The sequence below is a fragment of the Lissotriton vulgaris genome, chromosome 3_1, assembly GCF_964263255.1.
Source record: "Lissotriton vulgaris chromosome 3_1, aLisVul1.2, whole genome shotgun sequence".
In the NCBI taxonomy this organism is placed as follows: domain Eukaryota; kingdom Metazoa; phylum Chordata; class Amphibia; order Caudata; family Salamandridae; genus Lissotriton; species Lissotriton vulgaris.
Genome location: NC_141689.1, coordinates 882,093,335 through 882,108,982, shown reverse-complemented (window position 1 = coordinate 882,108,982; position 15,648 = coordinate 882,093,335). Strand labels below are relative to the sequence as shown.

General features: G+C 45.0%; 1 protein-coding gene across 2 annotated transcripts in view; it reads right to left on the bottom strand.

The window, feature by feature from the left end:
* The window catches only part of SPATA6L (spermatogenesis associated 6 like), a 529,514-nt gene that overhangs the window by 54,337 nt on the left and 459,529 nt on the right, over positions 1-15,648 (bottom strand). For both annotated transcript variants that reach the window (XM_086961205.1, XM_086961204.1), the window contains one exon: positions 4,023-4,216. In XM_086961205.1, coding sequence (XP_086817331.1) covers positions 4,023-4,216 — 194 coding nt within the window. The remainder of the gene's footprint in view (positions 1-4,022; positions 4,217-15,648) is intronic.

The following is a 15,648-nucleotide window of genomic DNA, read 5'->3' as shown; positions in this document are numbered from 1 at the left end:
ACAACCATTCTTACCAATTCCCTCTTTGAAGGAATCATTTATCATCAGGTGTAGAGCAAAATTAGGTAGAGCTCGAAGAACGACAGCAACCAGTGATAACTGCGCTCTAATCATTCTTGCATTTCCTCGGAACCATATCATCTTGCCTAAAGACTCGTTAAACTCTACTGCACAAAAAGGGATTGCAGACTTGGGATCAATAGGCTTAACACATCTTGTTCAATAACTTGTTCATCAAGTCAGCCATAGCCTTTATCTGTCATTTTAATGAATACTGATGGAAATATCTCAAACTACCAGTTTCAAACTAAATGCCTCTCTCCCTGTAGGCCATTCCCACATGCCCTATAAAATGACAAAAGAACCCCACTGGAAGCGACTTCTCGATTAAAGGTCTTAGCAATACAGAACATTATGTCCACTCCAAACAGCCTCCCACACTAAAGTACTTGTTTCTGTGGACCATCACCACCCTGGATCCTAGCACTAGCAGGAGGCCTTTCAATACCATGACGACTGCCTTCAGCAGCAGGAGGATTTCATGCAGAGACACATCTGACTTACCTTATGAGTAAATCATGGAGAGTTTGTTGGTTTTGGATGCACAAAGCAGTTGGGGTAACTAAGTGGGATGTTCTATCCCATTCTCCCTCCAAAATTTGAAAGCGACTGAAGGAGCATTACCGACATTGTGTCTTCCAAACATACTAAGAGGAATCAGTGGTGCTCAAGAGCAGGTGGAAAAACCATCCCTCTCAGAGAGTGGGAGCGTATCTCAACCATTCCAAAGCTGGGATCAAGGATGGATGAAATGGAATGAGCTTTGAATGGTTTTCTTGCAGTCTGACCCAGGGCTCCATCTGATATAACTGCAGGAAATGCATTGGGGGATTAAATTCAATATCACCCCAATGCGAGCTGCATGTTGTCACAGCGGCCTCTGAGAACAGCGATGGATGTCACTATCTTGTTGGTTAAGAAATGACCCACTGATTTGTTAATGGTCGTTATCTCTCTAGAGGGAGAATACATTTGCCACGCAGAAGCTCAAACGTACCCCTCTAATCTGACTCCTTTGGGAGGGATTTATAAAGGATTTTGGGTAATTCACTGAGAACCAAGGATTGAAGTAAGGCAGGATAGCAAGCTGCTTTGCTTACCAGCACTCATTCCTCCCAGATGCATTATGGTAAATGTAGTGGATGATAACAGCGTATTTAATTAATTTAAAATTGTCAAGGTTTTTACCATTGTTGGCAAAGCCAATGCTAGATATTTCTGGACACATGTTTCTGGATTTTTGTCCTTCATTAGCAGAGAGTAATATGTCAGTGTGGGCCTACTTGGAATGATGCTCAAAGCCTTCACAGATTCAGTACCACTCAGAGAGCACAGGTGCATCCATAGGGCTTGTCAGCCAAGTAACGCGAAGAAGGATCCAATCAATGGGGGTAGGGGTGCATGTTACCTGGCATACCAGTACACATTTCTGCCAGATGCATTATGGTAAATACAATACATGATAAAAGCTTCTTTAATTTACTCACGAGTATCAAAGGGTTTACCATTGTTGGGACAGCCACAACCAATGTTTGTACAATGCCTCTAGAGTTAGGACCTATTGGGACTTTGCGTCCATCCTGAGCGCATCATGAACAAGACAGTCCACCAGGTATGGGTAGCAGAGAATCATCTTCTGATGCAGGAAGGACAGCACCAGGTTACAATTAGAAACAATTACAGTGTTCTGTACAAAGAGTTGGTTTTGTCACTGTGAGACAGAAATACTTCCTGTGCTACTTCCAGAAAGATATATCAACGTAGGTGTCCTGAAGATCCACTAAGCACTTCCAATGGCTGCACCCTTAAACAAACCTGCAAAGTTTCTTTGGATGCTGACTAGTGAAGAGGCATTCAGAATAGTGGTGGCCATGACAGCTGTACAGAATAATGCTCCTTTACCATTAAGAAAGGACAGTCGTCTTTGTATATGGTAATTGAGGGAAATTCTTTACCCCAATCTTTGGTGTGAGCCTACTGAGATGCTGCTGAGGAGAGCACTGGATCCACAGGGATGTTAAGACACGTTTAGGCCTCAGCTGAGGCTGGAGGGATTGAACTTGTTGTTCTGCTGTAAATTGTCTCTGCATTGGCTGTCTGCTCTCTAGAAAGATAGGTTTTCAGTTAGGGGCTAGATCAAAGGGCCCTAGCTTTAAAAAACTAAAAGGCCTTTGTTGGCTGGAATAAGTGAGCTGTGGCAGGTATTATTTGTATGAAATGGATTTGTCCATGATTATGCCGATTCTACAAGACCTCATCCATTAAAGGCTCAGAGAGGTTCATCCTGTCAAAGAGGGTTTCAATTACATTTTCCTGACCTCCAGCTGCAAGTTCAATGATTTGCAACATACAAATTGCACCATGGGCAGAGAGGTGTTCATGTTTCTGACAGCCATGTCAACAAGGATCCTTGCCATCAACAATTTCGGCTAATAGCTTCTTCGCCCAGATTGACCAAGAATCTGCACTCTTTATGGTCATAGTCAAGGCGGAAGGAGAGTCAGTTGTCAAATTTGTGTCAGAAATGGAGACCACAGCTAGCCATCTCTGAGATATCATTGGCCTGCCACTGGGAGTAACCTCTGTACCAAGTAATTTTCTTCTAATGTGCCTTAAGATGTCAGACCCAGTTTGGATGTGCCATGGGGTAAGAATGTGCTACGGGTCCTCAACTATGGGGATTGAGCTTGTTCGCCTTTGATGACCCAGGGTTCCATCCTAGAATGACTCTGCAATATGGGCCAATAAACCTCTTTATCACTTATCTCTGAGTGGTAGCATTGGCAAGGTGTCAAAGGCTTCTCAGGAAGCCAGTGTAGAAGGCTCGAGCTCAGCATTCAACAACATAGACATTAGTTAATAAATGACTGTCCAACTCAATGCTTGATTTTCAAGATGAAAAATAGTACACAAAGGATTAAAGACAAGGACTAAAGGACTATAAGATCCCTCTAAGTAACCATTGTCTTAGTCAGTCAGTTGTGCATTTTATCAACAAGAAGAGTGTTAATAATACACCATGCAAAATATCTTGCTTTTAGTATATAGAATAGAATAGTACTTTTTACCCCTACACTATCCAATACTTACCCTACTGTTGCACCCCCTGGAGTTAGATTAGTAATTTTTACCCCTACACTATCCAACACTTACCCTACTGCTGCGCCCCCTGGAGTTAGAATAGTAATTTTTACCCCTACACTATCCAATACTTACCATACATGCAATGTAATGGTATGCGTTGTAATGGTATGCGTTGTAAATGTAGTATGCGTTGCAGTGGAATGCGTTGTAAAGGTAGTTTCAAAGAATTTGTTGTAATGGCATGCGCTGTAATGGAATGCGTTGTAATGGATGTTGCGGTGTAAAAAATGTGTTGTAAAGGTATGCGTTGTAACAACATACATCCAAAATATAATAATTACAATGCATTTGGTGACGAAAGCACACTTCTCTATTCTGGGCCTTGGAAACATAGGGTGATTTCGATATACGAATCCTATAAAGATGTATTCCAAAACTGTTCTATAATTGAAATATTATATCATATCGATTATGTGTACGCAAGTTTAAAAGACGAGTAATTATGCTCAGAAGGAGCAAAGCATCTAATCACCCCACTTCAATTAATCGGGACAGTAAATAAAAAACTACTGCTTGGTGTAATATTTTGTAGTTATATGGAGTGATCATTTATATGCCGTTGGATGTTGGTTTCTGTTACCCCCTCTTGTTTTAGCGTGTCCTCATCTTTCTTGAGAATTGTGTACTTCCTCTGCGACTGTGCGATGCCGACCAGCTGCAAAGGACTTACACAAAGAAGTTAAAACAGATTATAGAGGGAAAGAAACAACGCCAGCCAATCAACACGACCAGCTACTATGGCCTAAAAATATGAACAACGACCCAACACACTCCTGGCCAAATTCAGCTTATCAACATACTTCAGATACACTGCTAACCTTGTGGACAGAGCAGAACGGCTCAGAATTGGACTTCTTGGCTTCTCCCGCTTCAAGTCGGAGGGTGAAGATGTGCGATGGCACTCAGGTGCTCCTCCAATGCTAGTATTGCCCGGAAAATTCATAAATTCATACGAATCAAGATATGAAGACCCATATTCTGATGTATTCAATTCTCTTGAGTCTCCTAGAACCTGCAAATCAGGGAAAAATATTCAAGAAGTTAGATACAGCAACGTTTGCAATAGCGGAAGGATACCATGGGTTGTAGCGCAAGCGACAGAAAGGGGTGATTGTTCTAGTAGTAAAGTATAGATTTCTGTGATCATGTTGACTTCCCGCAGAGAACTATACCCAAGATCATGCAAGGGTTTCTAGGTTAGATCAGTGAAATAGAGGGTGTACAGAACCACTGTACCTACGCCTAGAGAGGGACAGCAACCTAAACCAAGCATTTGCAATTCAATAGCTCTGGCATTACTGAAAGTTAGAGCTATTGGCGTTGCCTTATTATTTAGAACGCCAATAGCTCTAACTTTCAGTAATAGGAGACCTATTGCAATACAAATATATCACAACACCCCGCTTGAGAAGCAAAGAGCCTTTGGTGAAAGGATGGACAGAATGACGAAAAGGCAGCCAACCTGTGATGAGCAGTTGGGAGAGTGTGAGATGGGTGGGGAGAATGAAAACGTAAGATGAAAGGAGGGACGGGGTGGGGAAGTCTTGTGGTGAATTAAGGGATCATAGGGTAAGGAGAAGCAAAGAGCTCGCAAAGAATGGACGAACAGGCTGAGGGAAGGCAGAATGGAGGGGTCGTAAAAGACGGATAGAATGAATGTACCTAGTAAAGGAATAGGGTGAAAGATGATGAAGGCCTTCAATGTCTCGTCCGTGGTACTATGAGCTATATAGATGCAATTTAAACCTATGCGCTATATGGATGCAATTTAAACCTAAAGTTATAAAGAGGCAGCGTGAGGAGGGAAGATTTGGAGTATGAAAGGGAAGGGAGGACAGAATGACAGCCTGCAATAAACGACGCAAGAGTGAGGAGTAGAAACATGATGGAGGGACAGGAGGAGAAGGGGGCAGGCAGGGGCATGTGGTGAATGTGGGCCCAGTGAGGTTGTTTAGAATGGAGTTGGGGGAGGAGGAGAGACTGAGGCTCTGTTTTAGCAGATAGACATAATTAGAATGATGTGAGAGGGAGAGACTTTATGGTTGATAGGGTATCAAGAGAGAAAGAGAAAGTCTGTGGGGTGGAAACAGACATGGTATGAGTGGGGAGATTGCCTGCAAGAGAGTACAAGAAAGAGAGACAGGGCAATTATTGAGCACAGGTTACTGTGAGAATTAAAGAGCACCACCCAGCGGCAGACAGAGAGACAGGGTAAGAAGAAACTGATGACAGCCCCCACCTTAGGGGTGCACTCCCTCAGTAGGGCAGCAAGAGGCAGTGCCGTGGTGTGCATCCCTCAGAATGCTTCATCTAGTGTTATGGGCTTCATACAGTCCGTGCGAGGCACACAACCATGCACAGTGCCTTGGCCACTCTGCTGAGACTGTTGACGTGGCCCAACCAAGGAGGACAAGAGGTTTTGCAGGGACGGGGGCAGAGAGGGTCTCTCCTGTCCATGGACAGAGAGAGATGAGATTTTCTGTACCCTTTGTCTGGCACCTGCTGAACACACAAAACCAAGGGGCAGCTAGTGTGCCATGAGGCCTAGAGCCAGGAAGGGCGTGGCTCCCTGATCGTTTAGACCACAGCTTTCCAAACTTTTCATGTTGGTGACACACCCTTTTGTGAAAAAAAATTCAAGGACACAGTAATGCGAGTAAGCGCAGAGAGCGAGCTCGAACCACCTATGGTGGGTTCGGGCCCTACACACACACACACCCCAACCCACACACAACCCCACACACACCACCCCACAGACACACCACCCCACAGACACACACCCCACACACACAACCCCCCCACACACAACCCCACACACCCAACACACACCCCACACACACCACCACCCACCCCCCACACACACACACACCCCCACACACACACCACACACCCCCCCCCCCCACACACACACCCAACACACAGAGACTTAAGGGGCACTGTTAAAGGGTACTAGTGAGGGAATCTGTGGCAGAGGTGGCCTTTCCCTCCATCTGTCTCCCTCCATCTGTCGCCCGTCGACTGTCTACCTCCCTCCCTCTCTGTCTCAATCCCTCTCTCTCTCCCTCCCTCTCTGTCTTACTCCCCCTGTCTCCCCCCCTCTCCCTCCAACTGTCTCCCTCCCTCTGCCTCCCGCCCTCTCTGTCTCAATCCCTCTGTCTCACTCCTTCTCTGTCTCCCTCCCTCTCTGTCTCCCTCCCTCCCTGTCTCACTCCCTCTCTGTCTCACTCCCTCCCTGTCTCACTCCCTCCCTGTCTCACTCCCTCTCTGTCTCCCTCCCTCTCTGTCTCACTCCCTCTCTGTCTCACTCCCTCTCCCTCTGACTTTCTCCCTCTGTCTCCCTCTGTCTCACTCTCTCTGTTTCACTCTGCCTCCCTCCCTGTCTGTCTCCCTCGTCTCACTCACTCTGTCTTACTTCCCTCTCTGTCTCACTCCCTCCCTCTGCCTCAATCCCTCCCTCCCTCACTGTCTCACTCCCTCCTGCTCTGTCTCACTCCCTCCCTCTGTGTCTCTCTTCCTCTTCTCCCCCGACCAACATATTCTGTGGGTTCCATAAGGGTCTGGGACAAAGAGGAAAAAATGTTGCTTTCATTCTTAAATCGTTTTAATATTTTCCTGTATTGGTGGTGCCCAGGTGCGCAGCGCCCCTCCCCACTCCCTCCCCCGCAGCGTGCAGAATTATGTAAATGTGAAAGCTTCTATGGTGCTTTTTGGCAGCTTTTCTTTCCAGTGCACTGCAATCCCGGGGCTGCCCCAGGCCAACCCCCTGGACCCAATAACCCACCGTATTCACCCAGTGAAGGGCCCATTGCCAAATGGACTATCCACAAATGAATCCCACACACCCAACCCCCCAAGAGCCCCCCTCCATCGTGTGTGTCGCCCGGGCTGAGACAGCTTCTAGGGGCACACACACAGCGCAACCGAGCACTTCACAGGTCTTTAAAAGACCATTTAATGTGCTAATTAGGGTTTGTTTGTATTCATATTAGAGCCCCTGCAGCGCCACTCTGCCTGTTGCTGGAAGGCCCGCAGGGGTGATCTAAACAGCATACTAAAACCGGGACATTTGGATCTTTTACCCAGACGCTGTTGTAAAACCCGGACATTTCTCTACTCTTATGCAGCCTCTCGGCGTGAAGGGTTACAAGTGTGACATCTCCCTACTCAGAGTGCAGGTCTGAAAGCGCACATGAAGCACGGAGTTTTAAAAGTGTGACATGGGGCTATTCTGTAGTCGGTGTTAAGTTGTGTGAGAGGAGCTGCTTGCCTAGTCTACGAATTTAAATGTTTTACATGCAGCTTTTCAGTCAGGGTGGATTCACGTGTGTCAGACACCTGGCCTCTCGCGGGGAGTCCCACCCCGTCGTGTGTGGCAGCCCGGGACTGCTCACAGTCGCACCTGAGCACTTCAGAGGTCTTTAAAGACCTTGTGCATGTTAATATGGCTTTGTTGTTGCTTCGCCCCTTCTAAGAGCCCCTGCAGCTCAACTCTGCCGATGCGACACACCTACTTATGGGTCACAACAAAGTAATGTGTCGCGCCACATAGTTTGGAAAGCTGTGGTTTAGACTGTGAAATACAGCAGTAATCAGGGTTCAATGGGCCCCTGCCTCTGCACCTGCTGCACCACTACCACTGGAAGCTACGTTCCTGGGTGTGCGCACTATACAGTACGTAAAACAAGCAACCAAAGACAGGACAGCAGATGCATAATGTGCACCAATATTAGTCATATTGTTATTAAAAATATAAAATTCGCACAAAGGAAGCAGTAATAAACATGCATTTCAACCGCGACAGCAATGAATATAAATAACATGGAAAGCTTGAAGACGGCATTATGTACAGGCTACAGAGAACAAATAACAGAAAGCAGCTCACGGCATGCCAAAGTACACCATTGCTGGCAGCCTGTAGGGGAACGGAACTGAAAACGAATCAGCAAAAACAAAACACTCAACAAAAGGACAGCGAAAAGTGTCCACTACATTTAACCATGTCATACATTTTCCTTTTGTGAGGGGGAAGAGACATCTGCGAGGAGTTCGCTATAACAGCAGGTGTAGTGGCAGTGGGGACGGAAGCTCGATCCTGCGGGGCTCCCTTGGTAAAAAGTTGCGCAGTCTGATCGGCAGCAGCGGAATACATGCAGTGCCAAGAGGGTGATCAGGAGCGCTGCTGCTGCTTTTTTTAAGGTGAACCATGTGAGATTACATGAAAGCGAGTGCCGTGCTGAAACAAAGTGTGGCACCCGTGCACATTAAAGGTATTACCTGTCGGTGGCAGTGGGGACGGAAGCTCGTTCCTGCGGGGCTCCCTACCACCCCACCCACCTCTTAAAATATACACAGAATGATCAGCAGCAGCGGAAGACATGCAGCGCCAGGAAGGTGATCGGCAGCGCCGCTGCTGCTATTTTTGAGGTGGACCAAGAGAGATACTAACGAAAGCAGGTGCTAAGCTGAAACAAAGCGCGTCACACATGCACCTTTAAAAATACTGCGTGGCTGCAAGTGAAGCGGGACCTAGGTTAGTAAATAATCAGCCCCCTGCACATTAAAGGTACTGCATTGCTGCGAGAGAAGCGGTCACCATGTTAGTAAGTAGCTGGCGCCGGTGCACATTAAAGGCCTTACGTGGCTGCTGAGTACAGCGGGCACCATGTTCATAAATAAGTAGTCTCCAATAGAATACATAAAGACCTACAGTGTAAGGAAACTGTAGTTGGCCTGTGCTCCTCGCCTAAAAATGGAAGTGATGTATGTGGAGCACCAACAAATAAGGAACCAGGAAATAAAAGCGGCACACAAGTGAACCAATATCAAATGGCAGGCGGGATCACACTCAGTGCGAGTGATTACAACAGGTCTTGCTGACAGCGAATGCATGCTGATGCTCGACCTAAAAATGACAAATGGCAAAAGTAGTGAGGAAAACATTAAATTAATGTTTCTAATGGCCTTAGTAGAGACATTACAGCTAACAGAAGGTAGTTTCAATGAGACAAAACATTTATTTATTACCATCTTGCATGAAATGCTATAAGAGGTCATTGCCAGGAGAAATCATACTTATGAGCCACAACCAGTGCTTTAAATGGAAATATAGAAGTGCAGGTTCTCACTATTTGGAGTACCTGTCAGCTCCTGAGAAGTGCTGGTACTCTATATAAATAAATGTAGTGTAGCAGTGCTGAAAAGTGCAGCTACTCTTCCTTCCAAATTAAAGAAGGGCAGTTGTACTGGGTAACACAGAACTTAGGGCAATGTAATGTATGTAGGATTTGCTAAAAATTTTGCGAATCCTACATATTCTTTATTTGCAAATTGCAAATTGAGATTCGCAAATAAGGAATAACTTCCCATTCATGCCTATGGGCTAGGAGGCCAATAGGAATGAATGGGAAGACCTTCTCAATTTGCGATTACCAAAAAGAGAATCACAAATTGAGAATGCAATTTCAAGGTTGCAAGGGTGCCAAAAGGACCCCCTGTTGCACCCCTGAAATATGCATCTGTGCACATATGGCACTTTTAAAAAACTCAAAAGGGTGCTTTTTTAAAGAAAATTGCAAATTACCACCAACTTGAAGTTGGTGGTAATTTGAAATTCCTTAAGGCCAAATAGCAAATTTCTGGTGCTTCCAGAATTGTATTTAAGGAATCGCAATTTGAAATTCCTTAATTGCATTCTCAAAATAGAGAATCACAAATTTTGCGATTCTCTATTTTGCGATGGCCTTTTGGGATAAAACATCTAAAAAAGCTTTTTCCCATTCGCAAACGGGCAGATTCTGAAAATCTGCCCGTTTGCAAATGAGAAAAGTGCTTGATACCTATGGCCCATAATGATTTAAAATATATCCTACGTAAAGAAATGTGTTTCTAAAAGAAATTTGCGGTTTAGTACGACCTTCCTTTTACTGTCCCATTCAGAATGTTATCACATTTTTATATTACATTTTACATTCCAGCCATCTTAGATGTATCAATGTATGTTTGAATTTGAATCATTATGGTCAATGGATATGGAGAAATTCACTGCTGCCTCTCAAAAACAATCAATGGCAAAGTCAATAGATTTGGCTTAAAACTGAGAGTGTCTCCTTACTGATTGGATGGATATGTTTAGCCATGATTTTGCTCATCCATCCATGCATGTAATCCATTGCTTATCTATGGTTACTCATTGTTGCAGTCATATAGCCCTTAATCCACATTACATAACATAGATGAAAGTTTTTTGTATGCAAATGAGTGACATTTCCTTGTTGGTACGGCCTTATGTGTGGTATTTGCATGAGGCATGTGTGGCTTCTTGAGTTAGACTTTTATCACAAGCAGAGATAAGAAGGACTGCTGAGTACGCCAGACCAAGTTTTTTTTTGGTGAGTTCATGATGAAAATATCAAAGCTAGGGGTACCAGAATGAAATGGAAATAGAAATAACCAGTCAACTATTTCTGAAACTGCCTCACGTTTCTTCATTTTGTCCCATGTTCCTACTTTCTGGCTTAAATACACGTGTCTATGGGACAGTGAAAAATATGTTTTCGTACGAAGCAAAAACTGATAATTTTTTACAACATATGAAATAAGGAAACCTAAATTTGCTCTACGGCCAAGTGCATTTATTTGTTGGTTTTGTTTTTCTCATTAGAAATACAGAACTGTGAGTACCAGAATGCAAATTAAACAAGCATTAGCAAAGGCAATAATTCTCACTCTTGAAATCCACTGCCTTTGCAAATTGTCTTTTAGCCATGCTGTACAGCATCAGCAAGAGAGTGGTGCAGCAAGGTAAAAAACTAAAAAAAAAAAAATGTGATGATGAGGCTACCCGCCAATATCATTTGGCAGGTGCACGCATTGTCTATTATACATGCACGTCTACAAGATGACGCAAGAGCTATTTTTTTATTTTCAGATCCTAGATGGATTAGTAAAAAAATGTTTTAAAGAAATAAAAGGATCGTAAATTTGCTTTTAAGGCAGGTAGGCCACAAGGAATTTTCTGCCTACTCCTCTGTAAAAAAACAAAAACATCAATTTAAAATAAAAATTGCTGGTGGGGGAAGGGGCAGCAACATGTGGGTGGGAGTTTGAAGCAACGGGAGTGGATGGGTGGAAGGGGGAAGCAGCACTCAAGGGCGAAGCTCACAAATGAGAAAGCAATGCGAGGAGAAGCACATGATGGTGAGTGCAACACAGCAGGGATTGGGGGTAAGCACATGAGTGAGAAACACAGAGCGTGGGGGGAGAGAAATACATGAAGGAGACAAGCTTGAAAATACATGCACTCACTTAGAGTGCATAACCAAAAAAAAAATTTAGTTTTGAAAAGTAATCAGTGGAAGGACACAGGTAAATAGGCTATGCTCCCGGGAGGGACAAACACAGAAGAGATTTGATTTGATTTGTTTTTATAATTTATACAGCTCACAAATGCCCAGGGGCGTCTTGGCGCTAGGGACAGTAGGACAGGATCGTTTTAATGTAAATTATGCGCCATGTCTATTTGTGAAGAACCAGGTCTTCAAAGAAGAGGCAAGCAAGCCCACACAAGGCAACAAATAATATACAAGGTAATGAGAGTGACAAGAAAATCTACCAATGGTAATTAATGGGTAGGCTCTGAAACCACTTTAAGTTCACAACAGGTTTTTGCAACCAAACAGCTTGCGCAGTCTGGTAGGCTTGAAATACAATCAAAACTTGATGATATACTTTAAGTTCTCGATCCATTACAGGCTAGTTTCTAGATGTTGTGTACATCCGGTATTTCTTGAAGCCGTGTAAAAAAACACAGTTGTCAGTTTGTTATATTACTGTTGCACTTTGAAAGACCATTCAACTAATAATTGTGTCCTTCATTGAACCATTCACATCAGTTAAACCTGTGATCCTTTTAAAATAAACCTTTTCAAATATTTAAGGATATAGTTTAATAAACGTGTTTCCCTTTCATAGCCAATGTATTTAAGTGTCTGAAAAAATATACTTAATGGAAATGAGCAACTCACTTCCCCTCCCACCATTCTTTCTTACCCATCAATTATGTACACCAAGACCTTTTACGGTGTTAAAATGGCTGCAGTTTATCCACATCATAAGTTGGTACACAATTGTTATCAACATGCTTGTTTCTGGCTCATCTTGAACTACAACATAAGGCATTTAATACAGTGTACATCATATAAATTGTTGCATACTAATAACTATAACTTACAACCGTCGTCACAGCTCTACTTCTGTCACTTATTTGGTACAGCGGGTCGTGGCTTTAAGGCTTCAACTTGCTACCGAATATCTGGCGTTCATGGCCCCATGACCATGTCTAGGTTGCAAGAGACGTGTCAACCTAGCGCTGACCATTTCTTATCCTCTGTCTGCCCTCAACTATCCCTCTGTAAGGCCTCCTAAGGACCTTGTCCTGGCACTTATCTCAAGAGTCTCTGCCATAAGGCATCCCAAGGAACTTGTTTGGGCAATTGCACTTTCTCAAGAGTCTCAAGCATAAGGCATCCCAAGGACCTTGTTCGGGCAGTTACCCTTTTACGTCCTAAGATTCTTTCTTGTTAAACCTTGTGACTCCCTGTCCCTTTGTCCCACTGCGGCTGCAACGCCCGCCTTCTCTGGTGGGGGTGGGTGGGATCAATTTCTCACTTCAAAGCAACATTTACAACATTGTTGCATAAAGCAGTTGGAAACGTTAAGAAACATTTTGTAATGCATTTTAGAAAATAGCTGTGCATCAATAGGTTCACACAGAGACAGGAAAATTTGGAGTCAGCGAAGAATGAAGATTGCTAATTTATTTAAAACATGGAGAGAGGGAGATATGAAAAAACAAAGTATTCTGAAGTTGAAGTAGGTTAACGGTGAAGAAACAACCGGACTGTAAGAACTGCAAAATCCAGGGGCATGGCCAAGCCGGCGACCAGGATGGCCACATGGCATTGAAGCTCCGGAGCCCCCCACCCGAATCCGCATGATGGCATACCATTGCTGTCGCTTTTCCCTGCTGTTAGACCTGGCATACTTGGCGTGGTTTTCCCTGACTTTTTGCCTCTACCTCCTGTGTTTTTGATGCTGTGCTGGATTTTGTTTTTGCTGGCTTAGATGCTTTGGGCACTTTGCCACTGCTGATCAGTGTCAAAGCGTAGGTTCTCCCTCTGTAAATTAATATTGTGATTGGTTCTCCCATATTGGCATATTTGTTTTACCAGTAGGTCCCTAGTAAAGTGCACTGAGTGTGCTAGGGCGGGTAAATCAAATGCTACTAGTGGGCTTGCAGCACTGATTGGGCCACCCACATGAGTAGCTCTGGAAAGATGTCTCAGGCCTGCCACCGCAGTGCCTGCGCGCAGTTTACTAACTGCCATGTCGACCTGGCCAGTGCACCCACTTGCCATGACTTACCCTTCCCTTTTCTTACACATAGGACCCCCTATAGTAGGCCCAATGTTCCCCACCAGGGCAGGGTGCAGTGTATGTGAGAGGTAGGACCTGTACTGGTGGGTGTAACATGTCCTGATAGTGAAATACTGCAAATTTCGTTTTTCACTAATGAAAGGCTACCTTGCCCGTAGGACAGAACGGGGAATGCTTTGTAACATTTTACAAGCAAATCTTCTCAGAATTTAATAACACATCTTTTAGTAAAGATGGTTTTTAAATTGTGTGTTTGAAAATGCCACCTTTAGAAAGTGGCCATTTTTCTTGTTCAACCTTCCTTTGTGCCTCTGCCTGTTTATGGATTGACTGTCTGGCTTTGGAGTAACAGGGGCTGGGGAGTTGCAGTGGCTTCAGGAGTCTGTATGAGTCAGCACTAGGATGAATAGGCCTGATCTACATTTAAAGGGGTCGGAGGAGTAGCACCTGTAGCTGAATAGCGCTGCGCCTGCCCTTCCACAAATCAGACTCCAAAACCCTGTGGTGTGTCTGGGACCAAGACCCACACTAACAAAGGATGTTGTTGTGCACTGGCAGAGTGCCCCAGAACTTGTTTTAACCGGTCTCAGAGCCCCTTGCACAAAGAGAACAAAGATATTTTGGGGTATAAGTATTAGACCTAAAACCCCTGAACTTTAGATCATTCCTGGAATTCAAGAGCAACCTTTGCAGAGGAGAAGAGCTGAAGAGACTGAGGAGAAGTACTGCCCTTGCTGTGTGTCTGGGGTTGGCCTGCAGTTGCTGTTTCTGCCAAGGAAAGGAGAAGGACTTTGCTGTGTGCTGTTTCCCCTGCTTGAAGGAGATCTCCAAGGGACTGAAGTGAGCTGGCCTCCTGTTCAGAAGTCTCAGGGACACAAAGACTTTACCCCTAGCTCCCCTGAACTCTGCTGTTGTGAGTTCTGACCTGCCTTGAGGAGCCTGTGCCACTTTTGGCCCTTTGGAGGTTGTTGCTTCTGTTTGGAAGGTGGAGGAGAAAAGAGACTCAAAGAACTACAGATAGCGATGCATCGCTATTCTTGTAGCTGTTTTTCTCACGCATCTTCACGGCGCCTGAATTTCCAAGTTTTGCTGCGCCGGTGCGAAAATCACTGCAGTGCCTATCGCTGCTGCAAGAATCGATGCATTGAGAGTTTGCAGCTGAAGAGGACCAATGCAGCGCCGCGCACCGCTGCTGCATCGATCGCCGATTCATTGCGAAGGTCCACGCATTGTACCTGTGCGACAAGCTTCCCTGACCCATCAACTGCGGACCGGAACCGGCACGAAAAATTGACACATCTCTCCCCCTACAGACCGGAACTGACGCAAGCCTTCCTCTGCATGCAGTGGGACTGTCGCATCGCCTCCTCAGGGTCTCAGGAGTGTTGCATCTCTTTGTTTTCTGATGCTGCGGCTGTTTGGATTGGTGAACTTTGACAACTCCAGGTACTTTGGTGAAAAGTCACACATCCATAGATTTCTATGGTACAAGTTCTTGAAACCTTTTGAAAGTCATAGTTTTAATGGTGTATGTTGGATTTTTGTCGTTTTGGTCTTGTCAAGTTTAAATAAAGATACTTTACTTTTCTAAACTGGTGTGGTGCCCATTTGTAGGGTTATCACGGTGTCACTGTGAGTGTTGGTACAAATACTTTACACATTGCCTTTGGGATAAGCCTGTCTGCTCGTGCCAAGCTACCGAGGGGGTGTGCCGGTGTTGTCCAAAGTGTGTATCCCCTTTACCTGGACTAGAAGCAAGGATCCCTATTTGGACAAAGGTACCTACCTCTGCCAACTAGAGACCCCCATTTCTAACACCCGCAAATGCTGTGATCCTGCCGCCTGCACTGACGACGCATGCAGTGAGGGCTTTCCGGCCCCGGCTCCATGTCATCGAGCCACTGCTATACCCTGCTGGTGTGGGAAGGGGGCCCTGCCTGCCTCGGAGGCCCTCCAACGACAGGGGCCGCGGGCGAGCCTGAGGCCTGGCCTGCAGTGACCCGCTAGGCC